At 39.3% G+C, this 22,891-nt stretch overlaps 1 protein-coding gene across 1 annotated transcript in view; it reads right to left on the bottom strand.

Annotated features, from left to right (window-relative positions):
* Window positions 1–358: 358 nt before the first annotated feature.
* The window catches only part of mtr (5-methyltetrahydrofolate-homocysteine methyltransferase), a 42,581-nt gene continuing 20,048 nt past the window's right edge, over window positions 359–22,891 (bottom strand). Inside the window, exons 20-33 of the mRNA XM_049563569.1 lie at window positions 21,974–22,126; window positions 21,470–21,577; window positions 20,236–20,336; window positions 19,885–19,952; window positions 18,788–18,908; window positions 16,083–16,164; window positions 14,986–15,084; window positions 13,873–13,948; window positions 13,100–13,255; window positions 12,045–12,244; window positions 10,868–11,068; window positions 10,548–10,740; window positions 4,832–4,944; window positions 359–3,291 (exon numbers count right to left, since the gene is read on the bottom strand). Coding sequence (XP_049419526.1) covers window positions 3,202–3,291; window positions 4,832–4,944; window positions 10,548–10,740; window positions 10,868–11,068; window positions 12,045–12,244; window positions 13,100–13,255; window positions 13,873–13,948; window positions 14,986–15,084; window positions 16,083–16,164; window positions 18,788–18,908; window positions 19,885–19,952; window positions 20,236–20,336; window positions 21,470–21,577; window positions 21,974–22,126 — 1,761 coding nt within the window. The 3' untranslated portion in view covers window positions 359–3,201. The remainder of the gene's footprint in view (window positions 3,292–4,831; window positions 4,945–10,547; window positions 10,741–10,867; window positions 11,069–12,044; window positions 12,245–13,099; window positions 13,256–13,872; window positions 13,949–14,985; window positions 15,085–16,082; window positions 16,165–18,787; window positions 18,909–19,884; window positions 19,953–20,235; window positions 20,337–21,469; window positions 21,578–21,973; window positions 22,127–22,891) is intronic.

Below are 22,891 nucleotides of genomic sequence, written 5' to 3'. Positions count from 1 at the left end.
CCCACATTGTTCAGACTCCATCTGTGACATAGAATCTGTTATAAATTTGCAGTCTCAAAACCCAATCTGAGATGACCTCAGATTACTCACATCATTACGACAATACTATTTTTCTAGACTTGACAAAGCTTGACCAGTTTCAGAAAATGTACACCTGTTTACACAGGTCAAGTGGTACAGTACCTCATGTGACAACTGAACTTACATTTTTGTGTAAAATCAGTTAACTGACCCTAAATAAAATACTATTTTTTCTTAAAGGCGGACTGCAGATGTAAACTCAGTGAAAAACAAACAGAGCATATGTTGAAATTATTTATTTTCAACAACAAAACAAAATATACAGTTCTATCTCTCCCATTTTACAGTGTTTGCAATGCCACCATAATTTATCCAGAGCCTGCAATACAAGAAAATAAAACTGATAAACTGAGATCAGCCACTGCAGCACATCAGGGCTTTTAAGACACGTGTGAAATGCATTCAGCCAGCATCTTATGGAAACCTGATTTAAATTTCAACCAGGCACTTTGTCTCATGTGGAGATTTTTTCAGGATCATGGAATGAGTAGATATGTTGTACACATAGGATATGCCTCTGATAATACCTGGTAAAATGCTGATGGAGAAGTGGTCGTACCTGGCTGTGTGAAAAGCACGGACTGTATAAAAGATGTGGACGTAGCCATCGTGACGTCATCCATCGATTTGCGGACTACTGTTTTGAAGCCTTGAGTCTGGCATTTAGGCCACTGCAATCTTGGATTTTCTAAAGCAGAACTGACCATATTTGTATGAATGGGTGGAGCTGTGGAAGAGCGAGGGGGGAATCTGACAGAGAATTTGTGGACGTTGCCATGGTAGCAACTTGTCAATCACAAGATAGCCACACGCTTAAAACTTGAGCTCGTGATTTATACCATAACCTCATTAGGGAAATGTTTACGGAGGTAATAAATAAAGTCAAAAGCAGGGTCATTTTCTCATAAATCTAAATACAACCAGACTTAATTTAACAACAAGCGGAGTTGCCCCCTGCTGGCCATTAGATAGAATACAGTTTTAAGGCAATTGTGCATTGGCTTCACTTTTCAGCCACACTAATTGTACCATTAAATAAAACTTTATTACTCTAAACCCCTGAATGTGTAACCATTAAAATAGTTCACTCCAGCCTCCATGCAAATGTTGATGATATTAAAACTTTTAAACAAGGAACAATAAAATAATTAAAAATCTGAAGGGGGAAAAAAAAACAAAAAAACAAAACAAAACAAAACAAAAAAACCTGAAATAAATACAATCTGGATGCAAACACCTAAACTTTCACTTCCATATACAAATCTAAAACTTGTAAACAACATTTGTCTCAGGTTAAATGTACTGGTGTAATAAAATGAATCTGCTTTTACATATCCACTTTGGTTTAAATTAAAGATTATAACATTATGAATTTTCATTATACATTGGGCTGTTTACTGAATTGGTCTGTGCCACCAAGTATAGAACTGTAGTTGAAAACTGTCATGTATTGGCAGTTGGCACTTAAAGTAAGAACAGATTTTTTGTCTGTTTTACTGATTCTTTGATCAGTAATTTCCTGAATTTTAATTATTACCTTTTTTTCCCCCTTAAGTTAATGTCTTCCTAAGCTGTTTGCACTAAAAGAATAGTTCAACATTTGGGGAAATACACTTATTCACCTCCTTTGCTAGAGTAAGATGGAAATATTGATATCAGTCTCATGTCTGTGTGTTTATTATAGAGCTTGAGTCTGCACATGGTTAGCTTAGCTTAGCATAAAGACTGGAAACAGGGGAAAATAGTTAGCCTTCTTATTTTTCTTTCAGAAAAACCCCCAGCACATTTTCCAAAATACTGAGTTATTCCTCTCTCATTTTAGTAAATTGAAAAAAAAAAAAAAAAAAAAGCAAGAACAATTTAAAGTACCACTGACAGTGAGTAATCATGTTGGCACAGGTATTTAGGGATGGGCATTTAATTACTCACTTAACTACTCAATTTTGTATTTATTTAACATATAGTTTACTTGCTGCTGTAATTAAAATTACTTCATATCTTATTACACTGTAGAGCCGTGTGCACTGCTTTGCTCAGCGCCTCCTCACCTCCTACTTATGAGACACTAGGAGACTACTGCTGCAGGAGTGTGAGCTCCATGCAGGCACAGCTAGTGAGAGTCCACCTGCGCGCGCACGCGCGCACACACACACACACACACACACACACACACACACACACACACACATACGCACACGCACTGTTAGCATCACACTGCTAACATTACCTAATGGTTATAATGACAGATGTGAGCCATTTCAGTGTCCCTGTCGGGATGGTAGCCACTGCTGTTGTGTTAGCTTGAGCTAACCAGGCAGACGCTGAGGTGACTGGGAGGAGAGCACTTCTGGACCCTCTGGTCCTTCAGTGCCGCTGCTAACCTGTGTAATAGCAGCAACAGAAAGTTTGCTGATTTTTCTCACATTAACTTTGAATTTATGGTTTTATAGGGTAACTAAAGCCTGGTTACTCAATTAATTGATTTCAATTTGCACTTGTTTTCTGTTGTTGGCCAATTTACATTCTATTCTTGCAATTATTAATTATATTTTTTTTGCAAGTACTCAAGTATTTTACAATTATATAATACGAGGACTCAGATTCAAAAATATTTAAAATGCCCATTTAAAGTATTGATTGGCTTTGACAGAAACCCTGCCCAGCAACCACTGCTAAAATAATAATGATCTCAACATAAAGCAAAAATAGTGATGATCATTTAAGCTTGATTGTACAGCACTACTTAAGACACACATGACTGTTATGTAGCAGCAACAGATTACTTCTCTCCATTTGGAGACTTGATAGAATGATCAAGGAATGATGATTGTATCATTACATACAATGTATGTGTATGCGTAGTGTTTCACAGAATACACAAAACCTGCAGAGACAGAGGGCCTAAAAAACCTAGTTTAACCGTTCTGAAATGTACTGTAAAAAATATTAAGTAAAATGATAAGACTTAGTGTGTTTTCACAAGTATAATATGGGATGTCAGTGAATCCCTTTGTAAGCAGCCACAGTGAGAACCTCTGAGAGCTACAGTGGAATGGTTGGACTGTAAACCTGACTGTGTGTGCGCTGTGCCCTGCTCTGATCCCTCTGAGTGATCACACTCTACGCCTCACTGTCATAACCCAGTACCGGAGCCAGCCATCTCTCCACCTCCTCCACACACAACTCTTTCCTCCTGGCATATTCCTCCACCTGAAGACAAGAGCACAGAAAATACAAGTTCAATCTGATTTTGTGTGCTGAGTCCTCTCTGTAACAAAACTCCAACAAGATATTTGTTAGAACTTAAACCAAAATCCCAGTTTGGAAACTTTGTTTTGTTATATGACTCGTGACTTAAAAGAGTACTCCAGTGATTTAGCACTGCACTGCTATAACATGGTGCAACTAAAATATGGACAGTTTCAAAAAGAAAATCAAAATCGATGCAGCAGAACCAGAGATATAAGCCCCTGCAAAACCCCTCTTCAAGACGGGAATGTCACACTGTTATGCCGTCTCACCCCTGCTGTGTAAAAGGGACAATTACAGAATCGGGAAACAGAGTTGTCTCACCTTTAAGCTAGCATCGGAAGCAGTAATGGCGCCGAAGGGATGTCTATATAAACAGGACACCTAGCAGGACGGGATCATGGGTGGCAGAGATGTAACGTTTTGACTATGTGTTATGTGTGTGACCCACCGTGGGAGGTTTAAAAAGTAGGTAATAGCAGTTAGCAGCTAACTCAGAGAACAGCAGCTGAAAATGTCTGCAAATTGGGAAAACAATAAGATGCCGGAGCTCCTTACACTCTGAGCAGAGGACAAGATCAGCCACCATTTAACAGGGATATTAAATGATTGTTATTGTCATGGTAACGCTTTTGTTACTGTTAGAAAGCATTGCCGACATGTGTGTTATATGTTACACTAGAGACCAACAACGATGTGTTACATCTTATGCCCATCACATCTCTTTTGCTTTTGTGATGCAGGCATGCTGTCTCAAATCACACACTGGAGCGGAATGATGCTGTGATTGTTTGTTTCTGTGTTAAAATACAGAAATGGCTTTGTTGCGATTCGTAATGGCCCTGTAGGACAATGTCTGTGTCTCATTTATGCAGTCGTATGCTCAGTACTTCTATACACATGCATTCTTACTACAATGCTACTCATACGCGTAAGTGTTTCACATTATAACATTTTAGCAAAAAGACATGCATTTAGGAAGTACTGAGTATACAACTGGATAAATGAGACATGGATTATAATGCATGAGAGTTTGTGAACAGATATTTGATACAGTTTGCTGCTGTTAAATGTGGAGCCTGATTACTTAAATTCATGAAGAATGTTCCCCTTTTCTGGATTCTTCATTCACCCTGGAAGCATCAACGTAACGTCATGGGTAATGGTCTGTCATTTTGTGGGTAAAATATTCATTTAAAGTTACATTAATATCATAATGTCTTTCTCCTGGCTTTTATTGCATGTTTTTTTTTATATCAGTCTGTGAGTCCTGTCCAGAGTTCTCCAAATAAAAAGGAATAGATGTGTCATTCAGTTGTAACACAAGTCGCAAACCAGTGGTAATTCTACTTTTCAGCTGAGAGCTGACAAATCACCAACAGTTTGAGCACCCTATGTGATGGCACAGTATTTGGGAGTTCCAACACTAACAGGATATTAACATTAAAAACATTTTCTCTAGTTCATTATAGGAGTTAAAGATGTGAATGGTTTTCTGTACCTGCTCCTTGGTGATCTTTCCCACAGCGAAGTAAGAGGCCTGAGGGTTGGAGAAGTAAAGTCCAGACACTGAGGCAGCAGGCGTCATGGCCAGGGACTCTGTCAGACAGATACCTACACACAGACAACACACACACACACACACACACACACACACACACACAGAGTTATTATTTACATATGCATACAGCTAAGAAAACAAATATCCACATGATAACTAACATACATGCACACAAAATGTCAAAGAGCACACATGCAGTAAAATAACATAAAAGCAGGTCAGGGTTTTATTTTTTACACTTGTAAAATCTGAATAACCTAAATTTGCTTATCAGCCTTAAAAAAAGTCTGAAAGTCTAAATTTCTTTTATGTATTTCATCTGACAACTCTTTTGAGCCTTTTGTAGTCTCATTTGCTTATATACCTTTAAAATGATTGTCCCTTTTCTGCTTTGTTACATCTCTCTCCCCCTTGTTTCATATCATCTCTCCACTGTTGCTTACAACGCACATGCACACATGCCAGCATAAAAACAGAGATGGGCAGAGACACGAATAGAGAGAGAAACAGAGAAACAGAGTGAGAGTTCTCTGTGGACTGAGCTGTGCAGTGTCTGCCTTCAGGCTGCCTGGAAGATTCATTAGGTACATTTAACTCTTTTTTTATTGTTATGCTTCTATGGAGAGAGTTCTGTTTGATAAAGCAGGATGACATGCAAAAGGGTTCCCCTTGTTGCAGGTGCACAGCCAGCCAAGCCATAACCACGTGCGTGTGTCAGACAGAGCCACTTATTCGTTTGAGGTGAGAGTGTGTGTGTGCTTGCTTGTGTGGGACCGGAATCAATAGCACATCGCTACTCTACTTGATAGTTGTAGTCTATTGTATGCAGGTGAGAATTATATGTGGGTGAGATGGTGCCTGATTGAGGCTGACTGATGTGTTTACAATACTGCAGCAGTGCTGTGCAATACAGACATTTCATACACCAGATGTAGGCTATATACTGTAACACGCACCTTTTGGCGCACATTCAGCCCACATTGGAGCCGGTCATATCAGTCAGCTGTCACTCTGTTTGCACTGTCAGATTAGAATCAAGTCTGCAGTGTAGTTCATATGAAGCAGCAACTTCTGGGGCTGAAAAATGAAGACAACACTGAAGCGCCAAAAACTGCAGTTCCTCTAATGTCAGCTTAAGGCTGACTCTAAGAGCGAGTCAATTCCTGTAGACCCCCATGTTAAAGTGCCCAACTTTACAGCAGAAATAAACACGTTTACAGCCTTGAACAAAAAACAGTTTCCGTCTCTATAGCTTATTTTAACATTCATGACAACTGTGCACGGGATGGCTTTTTTGGGGGGGCAAGTAGACTTCGTTGAAATTGTTTTAAGCCTGTTTTCCCTAACAAAACTTAGCATTAGCATTATCACAGTTAACCATCTTATATGTACTGTGCTAATTAAGCTAGCAGCTAGCGTAGGGTTAGCTCCTCCTGTCATGGTCGTTTCTGGCTCCAAAAATCCAAGATGGCAATAGCCAAAATGTCGAACTCGGGGCTTCAATACGAGAGATTTTAAAGTAACACAGGACTTCATGATCGAACAAAGGCTCTTTCTCTGTCAATGCTACGTATAACTTATTTATCAATTGATGAATTTCTATCCCTAGTTTTAGGATCCTGAGCACCCTCCTGCATTCAAGTTATTTAAAACAATGTCTGCATTTTTTCAGTACCATAGCCTACTCATTTGAAGGGTCAGTGAAAATGACTTTATAAACTCTCCCCACCCCAACACAGAATTTGTATTGCCTTAAACTACAGTGGACTTGCTTGATACTTTTACACTTGTTTTGTGTTTTGTGCTACAGCTCAGTGGCCTAGTGGTAGAGTGTCCGCCCTGAGACTGGGAGGTCGTGGGTTCGATCATACCAAAGACTGTAAAAATGGGACCCATTGCCTCCCTGCCTCCCTCCACTCAGCATCAGGGGTTGGAATTGGGGGGTTAGATCACCACATGATTCCCGAGTGCGGCACCGCTGCTGCTCACCGCTCCCTCAGGGGATGGGTCAAATGCGGAGAACAAATTTCACACACTCAGGTGTGTGACAATCAGTGGAACTTTACTTTACCTTTACAAAACTTTCAACCTCTGTCGCAGCAGTGCTATGTGCAAAAAAAAAAAAAAAATAAATAAATAAATAAATAAATACAAACCTGCAAAGTGATTTTGAAATTTACTGTTCAGGAAAACAGGCCTTGGGGTAAACATCATAAATGCTACTTTAGCCTCTGAACCTCTGCGTGGGCAGAGTGGTGAATGTGTTTGATTGACAGCTGAGCTGACAGGGACACCAAGACACAAAGTAAACAAACTTTGGCTGGTAACTGTGGCTTATAATTTAAGGGCAGACAGCACTTTTTCCCTGGATGAGCTTTGTTTAGTAGTTTGTTTAACAAGACAAGGTGCAAGGCAAGGATAAGTTTGATTTGATGAGGTATATTTGTAGTTATGGTATATAGATCTCTTTCTATGTAGCAAACAGTTGCCTATCTACATATTCAACAGAAACATATGCGTTCATGCAGAATTGGATTTGTGGCCACCTGATAAATGTAAGTCCATTATTCACTCTCCTCTTTGTTCTGTTTTCCACTGTTAACAGCTGCAAAGCCTGAACAGCAGACTACAGACTGTAAAACTAAAACAATGAGCTACAAAGCTCTGCAGAGCTGAGGGGAACTCTGCAGTCCACGAACATTCTTTTTGGGTTCCTCTCTAAGAGCCACCCCTTTCACATTAGTCATTTGATCCACTGCTAATATAAAATAAATGAGAAAAAGTCAAACTGAGATTCTTATTATTTATAATGTGGCTCCAAATCAACAAACCTACATGTAGATGCAAACCTTTACTTTCCATCTGGACTACACTGGGATGAGGTCCAACATCACATCCTGAGCCCCTCCCCCAGTATGTATATCAAATTGGACTTTGTCAGTGTTGTTATGATCACTAGAGACAGTATGATGAGTCTGGCAGCAGCTTGGCTGAGCCTGACAAGATGCAAAGATCTGAGGAGAACTGAACAGACAGATTGACTGATAGTTAAGGAGATACCATGCCAAACTGATATACAGTGTACTGTACACCCTGCCTTCAGATAGAGACAAGGTATTTGTCAGCCATAATACATCTCTCTGTGCTAATGCTGGCTCAGCCAAGCAGACACATTTACATTTTCACATCTGAAACTCTACAGATTTCCAGTGTGTGCACTCAGATATAAGCTGCATGTGCATTATATGCATTGGAATATTTTTTTTGTGGTAACACACATCAGTGTGGTGAGTGTGACTGAGTCTCCTGGCCAGACCTCTATCTACAAAAATATACATTTTTGGCATAGTCAATTTAGATTGTTAAATTAATATTGAATCAAAATGTGCAATTGCTATAATGCCCTATTGTGAACATTCAGTCCTAGTTTTAGTCGTACCCAGCTACAACTGCTGTTTATGAAGGTTGGACTGTGTGAGAAAAGTATTAAAGGTTCAGTGTGTCTGATTTAGGGAGACTTAGTGACATCTAGTGGTGAGGATTACACATTGCAACTAGCAGAAACTTCTCCCAGTTAGAATTCCTTCGGTGTTCATTGTTCCGGAGGTTTTTACGAGGAGCCGAATTATCTTTAGGGGTCTCCTCCAGGTGATGGTATTAACACTGAATAAAGCAGTTTCACTTTATGAATCAGTGTTTTCCTGACGCTTTAGACCACGAAAAAAAATAATAAGAAAAAGTGAATGGCCCTATCTGGAGCCAGTGTTTGGGGTGTCTGTTCTGGGCTACAGCAGAAACACGGTAGTGCAACATGGCGTTCTACATAAACAAAGACCCGCTCCCTATGTAGATATAAACGGCTCATTCTATGGTAATAAAAAAGATTCTTATTTTCAGGTGATTATACACTAAGGAAAAACATACTTATTATATTCCATTTATGCCAGTATATCCCTCTAAATCCTACACAATGGACCTTCAAGGCTTAAGTTCTCAAGTAACAGTCCATTAATGAATGAATTCTAAAAATGTTATTATAAATTGATTAATTAAATGTGCATTTACTTGATCCATAAATACACTCACAGTTAATGCACACCATAAATAGACCTAATGAAGGATTCCATTTCCTTATTTAGTCTTTAAATTATGAATTAATGGGTTTTGTTATTCCATTTACTGACACAAATGTGTCTGCCTCTCATATTCCACCTCACAATTTATTTTTCTCCTCCTCTAACATGTACAGTTATAATTTAATGATTACAAAAAACATAGGACTAGTATTCACCTAAAAGTAAAAGTAGTAAAATCTCCTGTTCTGAGGTTAGGACTTCTTGTTTGTTTCCATAGACTTATTTCACACTGGGTTTTGCCTCTCAACTGTTATACAGGTTATCCTCTTTTATTAGTGAAGGTTGTCAAGGCAATGCGAAACCTGAAAAAAGCACATGCCAGCCATAAATATCAGCCATAAGTCAAACTACTTTTTAAGTGACTTCACTGTTTAAAATAGTCAGAATAAAATCCTGAAAGTTTTGCTCGAGGTGTGCTGCAATCCCATGATCTTGATCAACTGACGTAAGGTGGTTATGAAACTCTGTCAAAGCTGTCTTAAGTCAGTCTTCTGACGTTCTGTCAAACTTAAACGTTTAATATGTTTTATATTTTTAAGTTTTTGGTCTTGGCTCATGCAAATAGTGACGTTTAATGACATGAACACTGTCAACCAATAGCTGCACTGTCTCCAGCACTGCAGCAGCAAAGCAGGTAGACAGTAAACTCAGAGGACTCTGGGGAGGCACAAGAACGTGGACAAGTCTCTGTTCTCCTGTACTGTGGAAAAGGAGGAGAAACTGGTGGAGTTGTGGAATTAACAAGAGTCTCTGTTTAATTTGGTGTGTACATCTGATCCAAAAATCAGCACTTATTTTAGTGAGAAATCTTTGTCTTTGAAACGGTTTGTCTCTCATGCCCATGGTCTCCTCTCACTAAAACATTGAAGCTAACCTGCAGAGGATGGTAGAGAGTTGAGACGACAAAATCCAAAAAAGTCAAATACAATTTGTCTTTATGGATTATAGTGATGACGAACTGACAAGAATACTTTTAACATATGACGCCTTTTATCTTGTGTTTCTAGAGATATATGTTTTTGCAGGCATATAAGGAATTGCTAATATTTCTGAAAGGCAGTCCAGCATAATATTAATCCACCAGGAGCAGGATGGGGAATAATCTCCAAATGAATCTAGTTGTAGTCTTGCAAATAGTGACCCAGTCTTTGCAAAATCTTAAAGTGTGTGACTAAAATCTCACATTGTCTTTAGATTTGAGAGCGTATCAGACTTCAATGCTTTCACAACGTCTCCATAGTTTTCTAGTGTATGGTACACAGTGTCTTCTATAACTGCAACAGTTACAATAAGCCAGCCATGTTTCCAATGTAAGGTCAGGGGTAGGGTAGAAATCTGATCAGTGACCTGCTGCATGTATATGTATAAAATGGAAGAAAAAATAAATGTGATTTCATTTTATGCGGTTTTACAGCTACTAAGAAAATATCGTCTGCGTCTCATGTGAAAAAACTATAACAGTATTGGGAGCCTTTCAGCTGCAGTTACAACAGTGACTCTCTCTCTCTCGATGCTCTCACCAGTCTTCTCCTGGATCCCAGCCAGGCTCCACATTGTGGTCTTCTCCGTGTGGTCAGGCTGGCTGGGGTAGCCGGCTGCAGGTCTGATCCCCTGGTATCGAATTTTGTGGAGGTCTGAGGCCTGCAGTGCCTCCTCCCTACTGTAACCCCACAGCTCCTTACGCACACGAGCATGGAGCTCCTCAGCAAAGGCCTGGAGGACGGACAGTAGGTTGGAGCAGAAACCAGAGAAACACCATGGCAGCATCAGTTAACATGCCATTCAGCACCAGTGATGCAATACTAGCTGTGATGGTGTTAGGAAACCGTCCATACTGTACCTCAGCCAGTCGGTCAGCCAGGGCTTTGACCATGATGCTGTTGTAGTCGTCTCCCTGAGCCTGGAACTGCTGACTCAGCTCCTCAGCTCCAAATACACCCACAGCAAACACACCGATGTAGTCTGTCACACCGCTGTCTATAGGGGCCACAAAGTCTGACAAACACAGGTAGGGCTCTGAACTAGAGCTGTCCTTCTCCACCTGCAGAGCACACACACACAGAAATGTGTTGCTGTTACTGTGCTACCATCCATTTCTGACTCCATCTTTAAGGTCACATTCAGAATCTGGATAAGAAGATATTAATAAAATCTGAAGTATTACATCTGGCAAAGATGTAGGCACCACACATCATCTAGCTGATGCAATCCACATAGTAAGGCAGCACTCCTCAATATTTTAGACTATTTAACAAAAAAATGGGTTCTCAGTAGGCCCAGGGTAGTGTACAATTATGCAGAAAGAAAAGATTTATGATAATACTGTTAGTTTCCATCAATTATATTTTCAGAGATTTCCCTTGTTTCCTTTTGGGCAGAAGCTGATACCAATGTTTTTGTTTCTGTTATTATTTTGTGTCAGGGAAAAAAGAAATCTTCATTGTAAACACATAACTGTTTTAAAGTCATTCAACCCTTTATTACATTAAAAAACATCTTTTATTAAAAAATAAATAATACTATACTATATACAAAAGAGCTGTCCCAAATACCAGTTTTGAAACTATTCCAGTCGCTTGTCGTTTTCAACGTCTTGCTAGCCTATCTGTAAGCCTGTCAGGTGTGGTCAAAGTTTTCTGACTTGTTGTACTGGAACGCGATCAACTCGGGTGTGATGTCATTCCCAGCTCTGACCTCCTACTTCTGAAGTAAATGAAACACAGAATTAATCTGGAGCCCTACTTTTTAGGCTACAAAAAATTGATGTGGCGCAACACAAAAACACTGGTCTCTGTCGGTAAATGTCATTCCTTTTGCCAATGGCAATGTGTGGCCGATAAATCATGCATCCCTAATAGACTTTACAGTGAAGGACAGACATTTCACAGCAGAGTATTCCACAACATTACAACCACCAATTAAGGCTGCTGCTATGGTGGATGTGAGTACCTGTCTATGACAGATACTGAACTTAAAGCAATGACATGAAATAGACAGCAGCTGTTAATAAAACTCACCTGTTGCCGTAAGCCATGGAATGTGCCGATGGGCTTGGTGTCACTGCGTACTGTGACATCATGGTTGTATAAATTAATGTCATCACCATCACTCTGGGCACGCCAGAACCCCACCAGGCCCCGCCCCTGCAGACTATGGCTGTCAATCATCTGATGGAGCAGCCGCTGGGCATCATCGAAGACTCGCCGAGCCTCCGAACCTGCACAGAACAAATGTTACAGTCAGGTCAGACATGGTTTGACTTCTGTGACAGCAAGGCTGGAATATACTAATTTTTTCGTAAGTGACACTGTATTGTATCAGTGTAGCTTAGTTAACATCCAGTAACATGTTACAATAATATCTATTTTATAATGTTGATCCACAAGGCAGATTTTTTCTCTTTCTTTTTGTGAATAATATGAATGTTCAAATATGAGCCAAATAAATGTTATTTTTAACAATGACAATTGGTTTAGAGACAGTGATACTGAGGGAAAGACAGGAGGCTGGAGGTAGCAGAGATGAAGATGGATGGATAGATAGGATCAGGAATGAGTACATCAGAGGGTCAGCTCATGTTAGAAGTTTTAAAGATAAAGTCAGAGAGGCCAGACTGAGATGGTTTGGACATGTTCAGAGGAGGGATAGTGAATATATCAGTAGAAGGATGCTGAGATTGGAACTGCCAGGCAAGAGGCCTAGAGGAAGACCAAAGAGGAGATTTATGGATGTAGCGAAAGCGGACATGAAGTCAGTTGGTGTGAGAAGAGGATGCAGAAGATAGGCTTAGATGGAGGCAGATGATTCGCTGTGGTGACAGTCGTAAGAAGAGTAAGATTTTTAACAATGACAACTTGAATATTTTGTTGCAATAAACCAGACGGAAAGACAATTTAGCACAGTACTGAATTATCTTCAACAACAGAGGTTTTCTTCTTGCTAATTAGTATTTACAAAACTGTGTATTGACATCTGTTTACAAAAATAAAATGTGTGAGCCAGATTTGAGTCACCACGTAGCAGGATAGATGTTTGTGGGGTGATTTCTGAGGAATCAGGAAAGAGCTCGTACCAACAGTCTTGTCATTGAAGATCTTGGGGTAACCTCTGTTGGGGTATTTCCCTCTCAGCTGCCACACATCAAAGAAAGGCTTCCAGTCAATGAAGTCCAGCAGACTGTTCAGGTCGTACCACTCAAACACATGGGTGCCCAGGATCTGAGGACGCACTGAAACGCAAAGACAAAGAGAGAGCGGGCTTGGCTTTTAAGGTCCATATTTGATTTACTTGTTTTTTTGACAAAAACAAATGCATGAGACATTGCTTAATGTTTAAAATACAAAGTAGATGCAATGCATTCAGGTTTCTAGCCATGGCTAATTTGCAACCCCTGTCCCTGGTTAGGCTTCCAGAATTAAAACAGTAAGTGTAGTCAAAGAGGAGACCACAATAAAAACAGCAACAAAAAACAGGCTTACTTCAGTTTTCATACAGAAAATAAACAACAGTTTTCACAAAAGTTGTCAAAAGTAGTGATACTATTCAGATACCACATGCTTAAAATAATACAATTTCTGTTAATTATAGTATTGAAAGTACCAAAGCTATGAAAAAACAAATCTACAGATCTACATTCAGATATATACATGAATGAAACATCTGCATCTGAGTATGGGCTGGAAATCCCAAGTTCACAATGGGAGACACCTCCAAAGGTGTCCTCTGTATCTGCTTGTTCCAGCACCTTATTGAGGCTACATGATATTTGTACTCATGACAGATACTGTATCAGTGTATCTGTGGTAGGGTTTTGCTTTAATGACTTTAGAATTGATGCTAACTTACCTGGTGTGGGCAGAGAGAGCCAGTCTACATGTAAAGCCTTCGCTCTGGCCTGGGAAAGAGATAGATACTGACGATCCTGAGGCAACACAGGGAGAGAGAAGATGAAGAGGAAAGCAAGGCAATTTTATTTAAATTACACATATCAAAGGAAACTCAATATGCCTAACATAAAATGAAGAGCTTACAGATATCCATCCAATTGTGAAAAATAAGATTATCATAACAGAGAAAAATGCACAGCTATATGAGATCCATAAGAATGACAAGGACATACAGCGGGGGTCTAAATTTTAGATTCACTCATATGGAACACTTACAGTATGTCATGGCAGTTTGGATATTTAAATTATTTCTGCAATTGCTATTTTCCTGTGACAGGATGATTGGGAAAATATTCTTTGTTACAAAAACAAACTAACTTCTGCAAATCTGATAAAATCTGATGGATCAAAAATATAGATAAAGTAAGTTACAATATAGAAGAAACACTTCTAAATGTCATTTAACTTTATGAGATTGCCTCTTGACTTCCACTGAACTACACCTGCTAACTGTATCACTGTGCAGAAGGAAGTGTGTATCTACTCATGGATGAGAGGCTCATGCTCGTGACAGAGTGAGATGTCATCATTAATGATGTCCTCGGCTGAGCTGTAACGTGAGATAGCTCAGTGACGCTACGGTTGTCAGGTTGTGTGTTTAGGTTGTTGTGTATCTTCAGGAGCTTCTACGACCTTGCGTCTTCCAGAAGCACATCTACCTTTTTTTATCCAGCATGCATAACACCTACTTTTCATTTCTTTTGCAAAAGGACATTAAATTTGATATCTATTTGACTTTAGAAACAAACTAGACAAATGAGGTAGATTGAAATTGCAGGAGAGACCTTAGAAAACTTTAAATGATTTTTTCCCCTACTGCAGCCATGTGCAGGGGCTCAGGTGTGTTTTCATGAGCCTGTAGGCTGCTGACTCGTACAGCCTGTATTTAGATGACACGTGGATGCAGTGCTGATCTCAAAGACGGTTGCCTATGTGGGTCACTGGACCCGGAACTAGAGAGAAACCTCCTGTAGTGCCTACCTCATTACGTGTTTCTACCAGCCATTCTTACCTTCAGGGAGTCATAGTGCTCCTGCCTGATATCCTCATACTCCTCTTTCAGGTCATCAAAGTACTCCTCCCTCATGGCCTCATCCAGGAGCTGCGAGCACTAACAGATGGAAAAAAAGAGACAATACACTCAGGCTTAGACTAATCAAACAGAGGCCCAAACATCTAACTAACATCATCTCTCTGCCCATCTTGTATAATAAGAGATTATTTCCTCCCAAGGAGGTTCTCTTTTTACTTTCCTCTGTTGGTTAGTTGGTTAGATGAATTTCTGATTCAGAATTTAATAAAATGTGAATCCATTTTATGACTGCTGCAAAGGAACATGTTTTTGTTGGGGATTTTTTACTGTAATTTAAAAATATTTTCTCATGAACTACTGGCCTTACTTGGTGAGTGAAATTGCACCAAGGTACAGATTAAAACTTTGACTTTATCTGATATGTAACAAAAAAATTAAATGTAAAGCATCATACAGCCTTAGTGGAGGCACATGCAAATGCTAGTTAACAATTCTCAGGCTTTGCATGTCATCATCAGTGCTGGGGGGATTACAAAAGTAAAGCATTATAGTACTATATTATGTTTATCTCATATCCTCTCCCTGACCCTCCCTGTGTCCATGGCGATCCATTTATTTTAAAAGGTCTAGGCTGTTGAATTGTTCTGTATCATCACACTATTATTAAGATAAACAGGGGATTTTGCTTCCGGTCACAGGTTGATTCAGAAAAGCTGGTTCATGCATTTATTTTTACTAGATTACTGAAATGCACTTTTTTGAGGTTTAATCAACTCCAGTTTGTTCAGATGCAGACAAAGTGTTAATTCAAACCAACGGGTGTGAACGCATTACTCCAAAATTAACTTCTCTTCAGTGTGTATTCAGTGAGCATGTGGACAATGTAGGAAAAATCTGAAAAGACCATTAGCTCATCAATTTATGCCTGCTGTAAAAATAAATGTGACTTGACTTATCTTGACTTGATATCTGTGTAGCATGTTACTGAAACAAAATCTATTCATATCACATTAATGCTAGAGTTAAAAATTGACAGTGATACTCTAGGCCCAATAAAAGTTCAAGTGATGTCTTACCACCACCACACTCCTGGAGGCATCCAGAACATGGACAACAGGAGAGCTGTAGCGAGGGGCAATCTTCACTGCTGTATGTGTCCTACCAAACATACAACACACAAATTACTGCAAAATAACAACATCTTATGGTGAGCAGGGAAGATACTACTTACAATAACTAATTACATTTTAAGAAATACAGCCATTAGACAGTTGCATGAAAAAGTCTGAGCACCCCTGGTCAAACTTTTGTTTATTGTCAATAGCTAAGCAAGTAAAACATGACCTGATTTCCAAAAGGCAAAAAGCTAAAGATGACACATTTCCAAGATTACCTTTTAATTTCAATCTTTTACATTTTCAAAATAACAAAAAAAGGAAAAAGGTCCTCAGCAAAAGTTTGGGGACCCTGCATTGTCAGTACTTAGTAGCGCCCCCTTTGGCAAATATCACAGCTTCTAACCACTTAAGCAGCTACGAGTCTTTTAGTTCTTGTTTGGATGATTTTCAACCATTCTTTCTGCTAAATGCTTCTAGTTCTGTGAGATTCTTGGGCCGTCTTGCAGGCACTGCTCTTTGAGGTCTAGCCACTAATTTTTTTTAATGATGTTTAGGATGGGGGACTGTGAGGGCCATGGCAATACTTTGAGCTTGTGCCTCTTTAAATAGTCCAATGTGGATTGTTTAGGATGACTGTCCATGATTGTCCATCCACTGAATCCATTCTTCCCTCTACCTGTGAAATCTTCCCTGTGCCACTGGCTGCAACACAAGCCCAAAGCAGCAGGGCATAAAATTAACATTTTACCTCATCTGCCACTGGCTAGTGACCTCCAAAAATTTACTGGCCAAACATATTTTTCACCAGCCAAATAAAAAAAATTGTGCCTTATTTGACGAAAATTAATTACCTTACGTTTTTAGTATGAAAATCCAACCCTGTCCTCTGTGTTTCTTTGGCGTGCTTGCGGCAAAGGCTGCAGTAGTAGTATCAGGATACCACGGCAAAAATGAGGCAGATGTGCCTTTTGTCATTTATAAAAAGATAAATCACTTTTCTATAATACATCAATGATATTTCAATGGAATAAATTACTTATTGACTTATTCATACTTCAAAAACAGCATCAATAAGTGATTAACATAGGGGGGATCAAAATAAAATAAAAAAAAAATAAAATAAAAATCAACCAGCCACCCTCCTCCCCTGAAGTCCCTTCATAAGTAACGAACAGTCCCTAAAGTGTGGTGAGGTTTGTGGAAATGTGAACGGCTCGTTTCTCCTCTGACACGCCACATACCTGTGTGCTGCCACCGCTCAGTTGTCCAGGTACTACTGGGCAGTCATGACACTAACGAAAGAGGAAATTACTGGGCCTGGAGTCGGACTTCTCTGTTGCTGGTAAGCTGTTATGTGCCGCAGAGCACTATAAGCCTCCGCCGTATTCCTGTCTGTGACCCCCGTTCAACCCACAACCTGATAATAGGGGCGCCCCAGCGCCCACTCCACTAACTTGACGTGGAAATGAGTGGTAGTCTAGAAAACTGGCGAGTTTTGCTTTTTTTGTTTGTTTCTTTTTCTTTTTTTTTTTTGGAGGGCGCTCACAAAGATTGCGCCCTGGGCAGTCACCCACATTGCCCATAGCAAAAACCGTCCCTGGACACAGCTGGCAGAAATAGTCAAAGCACATAAAAAACCCACATGCAATTCAAAATTTTCCATTGGCCACTGGCAGGTGTGCATTTTTGTTTTACACGCCAAACTCATTTTTTACCCGCCATTGGCGCTTGGCAGGTGTTAATTTTACACCCTGCAAAGCAGTCTGAAACCCTGGTAAAAATTTGTCTGAGAGCTCAAATATCTTGGGGTGCCCAAACTTTTGCATGGTGCTTCTTTCCTTTTTCTCACTCTGAAATTGTACAAAACAAAATAATACACTGATTTTCCTTAAAATGTTGAAAAGCATGTTTTGTCTTTAACTTAATGCACTTCACTCTTAACAGTGAAAAAAATTTTGACCAGGGATGCCTAAACTTTTGCATGCCACTGCATGTACGATAGAAATTATTTTGTGTAATGTTTTAGGAGTCAAATACTCCTCTGATCCTAAGCATTATTAAAGCACCATTTAACATCCTCTGTGGGGCTTTAGAGGGTGTAGCCAGCTTTGTCTCCTGTGAAGCACATCATCATGAGCTGCTTTCTTGCACATTAGAGTGGAGAGCTTCATCAGAAGGACCTAACACAGTGGATCATGCTACCTTCCATGATATATACGCCTCCCCTCTCTACAGAGGTGCATTTACCAACCAGTAGGAGTGGGTTGTGTGTGTAGTGTCATTTGTGACTGATGTAATGTTTGACCATGCCGAAATCACTGGAGTCACATTCTGACCATCAGTGGTGAACAAGTTTGGGGTTTTTTTTCTAAGTGCAAGCTTGCAAAGTTTTGCTGCACCATATATATTCCACTTATTGGTTTCCATAGTATTCATGTCTATACACAAAATCAAATATGACAACAATTTGCTTCATAAAGATTTGATATGTGTTTGACCAAAAAGTGAACAGTTGAGAACACCTGTTACCTAACGTAAATTTCTTGATTTTCAGAGACAGATATTTTTGCCTTGTCTAGGATTTCTGTGTGTGTGTATGTGTGTGTGTGTGTGTGTGTGTGTGTGTGTGTGTGTGTGTGTGTGTGTGTGTGTGTTTATGTTACTTTGATGTGGTGGCTCCTCCAATCAGCAGTGGTGTTGTCATTCCCAGTCTCTCCATCTCTTTGGCCACATGGATCATCTCATCAAGAGAGGGGGTGATGAGACCAGACAAACCAATGATATCTGCAGGAACAAAGCAAACAACCACCCCACATTACTGCTGTTGCTGCGTTGATAAAACAATAACAATTAATACAGCAATATTTGGATAGGCCAGAATTTGGAACGTCAGCTATAGGGCAAAGTCAGGTTGAAGTGTACAAGTAGTAAAAATGAAATCCAATAACCACCCATGATTTCCTTGTTAGGATGATCATTTCTGGTAAATATTGTTATGGTATGTAAAAATGTTTCATAAAAAAATTCAAACTACCACTTCTAATGTCAACAATGACTCATTACATAAGTATTTCAGTGCTGGAAAGATGGCTTTTACATAAAACTGGGCTGTCTATGCAGTAGAAAGACACAAAAAAATTCATGCTATATGACCAAAGAAAACAGAGACAAAGAACTGTGGCATTCACTTTTGCTCAAGAGGCAGAAAACGTAAAACTAACAGAGTGAACTGTGCCGCATCAGACCAATAAATACTCCCACTGGTGGGTAATGTAATGGGAGCTCCTCTGTTTTGACACAGAATTAATGCTGTGAATGTCATGTACAGCTCCTTTCACCTTTAGTGTTTTATTTAATTCATTATTAAGAGCAGTGTCCTTTTACTGTGTTTGACTGTTGATCATTTCAAGCATCTTCTTAGGAAAATCAGCTGTAAACAAGAAACAGCTCAAGGATTTGTTGCGCAAACATGCAGAGGAGTTGGAGGACTTTTTTCCACCCTGCGTAGTGTCTGCAGTCTTCCTCATAAACAATACTATCCCAACGGCCTCCAGAGCAACAAAAGCCAGTTAATCACTTGCTTCTGCTTGTACTGTGAAGCTTAAGTGCTGTGAGGCACAGTAATATCTGGAGGCCACTCAGATGAGCCCCATAACATTTGGACCACCTTGAAGCTTCTCTGTGATTAGACAAAAAAGGGAAGTGAGGGTTGAAATGACGCCCTGGCTTGAGTGCACAGTATTTGTGTTGTACACAGTACCTGCTTTTTGTTGTATGGCCTCTCTGAGGATCTGATCACAGGGAACCATCACACCCATGTCGATCACTCTGAAAAGCAAGAGACATCAAAGCACTCAGACAAGCTTTCCTCTTTTCATTTCTTTGATATATAATAGGTAATCATTTCAAATAATATCACGTCCTCATGAGATTACAGTCATATATACTAAAATTCAGTTTAAGCTCCAACATGGAGGCTCCTCTTGTTAAATCACACATTGTCAATAATCATAAACTTACAGTCTCCATTCTGACTGCTTTTTTCAAATGTCAATGACAAACGTATTAACTGCTATTTACAACACACTGTCATTCAGCAAACGGGTTTTACCTGAAGTTGTTGCAACCCAGCACCACACCTACGATATTCTTGCCAATATCATGCACATCTCCCTTTACTGTAGCCAGAACTATGGTGCCCTGATAGGGATCCTGCAAAGCAAGGAAAAATCATCAGAGAAGCTGAAGGACCAGAGAACTGAATGTTTCAGTTTGTCTGTCATCATGTGATTTTAGGCACTCTAAATACTTTATCTTACTTTTCATATTGGCTACAAGGAACCAATTGATTTTCATGCATTAAGTGCACTGAACTCCATTAAATCACTCGAACCGCTCCACACCACCAGCATTTGGAGTGAGTGAACAGCCACAAAACCAGAGTGCAAAATAACTACACAGCAGTCGGCAAGTTTCAGTTATGACTAGACAGAATTCTTAGTGCCATCTTACAGGTGAACCACACCTCTAATGCACAGCTAACATCTAAAATCTGCGACTGAACTCTGGTATTTTGTTTATGCTGGATTAGAATAAATGCCTTTTCAATCGACTCTTCATTGATATCATACCAAATCTAATAGGACACTATGGCTTATTATAGGAAACCATGAAAGAAAGGCTGTGATGCAGGTTATATAATCTTAATGTAGCCATCAAACTTTACAAAATTGAATAAAAAGAAATATTGGATTGATTACATTGACACATACTAAATAAAGGGACTCTGATCAAGGGCAAACAATATGATCTGGACAACCTTTTCACTTTTTAAAGCTTTCATCTATAAAAAGGTCACATCTTTAGACACATTAAGCTGAAGACAAAAAAGGGGCATATTTTTTGATGCGCGCCAATTTGCCGCTGGTATGTTTTGGCCTTTACTCATATTTTTATGCTAGTTTTTATGCCTCTATCAGGACTAAATGTTACAGATATGTACAATTATGGACCTTTGAGTATTGTGTAGCCTTTGGTAGGAATCCGTCACTTACACTTCACTTACACTGATGTTTGACAACAGGATTTCTTATAGTAATTTACCTTTGGATATGTTAAAAAGAGCATGTGATTATAAACTGTTTTCTGAGACATCCTTGTAAAAATGCTATATAAATGAATTGATTTTTGTGGTTCAACAGAGATAAAATACACTGAACTAGCATTATGACATTACATATAGGACTCCAGTGAAAAGAATTTTTGATCTTTGTGGGAACACTGTGGTCTAAATGAGAGTTGCAATAAAATGCAACTAAATGCATCCTTATTTAGTAGCGACTGACCGTTTCCTCAGTTGAGCCCGACAATGCCATCATCTCCTCCCTCTCCTTCTCCATGAAAGGAATCAGATAGCCCACCGCCTTCTTCATAACACGAGCCGACTTTATCACCTGCAAACACACAAGGACCTAAAAGTTTATTACTGTTTCAAAAGGCTGAAATACCCTGTAATCCAATATAAACAGAAAGAAATACATATTTTTTTTCTTGGAATTGATGGCATCCTAAAATTTGCACTTTGCTACACACTTTTGCTGACTGATGTAACATTGATTATTTTTATAGACTTCATCTTAATGCTTCTCAGTCTCTGGTAGGACATGACTGGGGGAAAAAATAAAATTTGGTGTGGAACCAGTTATAGAGTTGAAAAGTGATGCATATGAATTTTGCAGTTAGCAATCAAGGTGTGTCGTCATTTATGTGTTCAAAGTGACAAGCACCAAGAAACAACAGCTGAGCACCACAGGTAGACAGAGAGAAAAAATCCTGAGTTACCATCCTACCTGTGGAAGGAACATCTTCCCAGCTCCAAAGAGATCTCCCACCACCTTCATGCCGTTCATCAGGGGGCCCTCGATGATGTGAAGGGGTCGAGGGTAGCGGTCAACGAGAGCCTGACACTCCTCCACATCCTCCACCACATACTTGTCTATTCCCTGTCAACAGCAACACAGGCAGGAGCATTCCACAAGAAAAGAAATGAGAACATAAAACAGGTGAACTGTTAACACGACAGTTTATGTTTTGTTTTTATATTTCTAAAAATAAAAAAAAACAATAAACAGGAATTCTCAACAAAATTACTTCATTGTATACTTTTTTTTTGTTTAAAAAAATGTATAAAGAAAGAATAAGTAGACTATATGATGTCAGGTAAAATCTGTCCCCTTGTCGAAGGTGAATTACTGTGTATGGCTCTTGATTCTTGATTCTTTCTGAAGTTACTGTAGGTATTGGTTGATAAGTAACTGTAATTGATAGACCTTTTTTTGTTTATTTATTTTCTGAGAAAGTGTCCAGAAAAATTTCCTTTTCCCTACTCCTTTTTGGTCATCGGATGTGTTTTAGAAATAGAGTGCCACAGTCACGCCCCTTCCGGTGAAGTACATGGGACCTTAGATCGGAAAAAATATGAATGGCAGTGAATGAGGAGAGAAATATTATCTTTTGGTCCCATTTGAGTTGTTACATGAAATCCAAATATGTTGTTAATGAATTTAAAACATAAATTTTAAGGTCAAGAAAGTCATACTTTGTGGTAAAACTGTTGAGATATAAGCTTTTGAAAAAACGTAATTAGAAAAACTACACAGGAGGCAGTCGCATATGTGACGTCATAGCTTTCGATCGCTTCCTGCAGCTTGGAGTGACTGCAACCTGGCACAAAACACACAGACATCTTCAATCATAAATCAATTAAT

Source organism: Epinephelus fuscoguttatus, linkage group LG20 (assembly GCF_011397635.1).
Source record: "Epinephelus fuscoguttatus linkage group LG20, E.fuscoguttatus.final_Chr_v1".
NCBI lineage: Eukaryota > Metazoa > Chordata > Actinopteri > Perciformes > Serranidae > Epinephelus > Epinephelus fuscoguttatus.
This window is presented reverse-complemented; position numbering and strand designations above follow the sequence as displayed.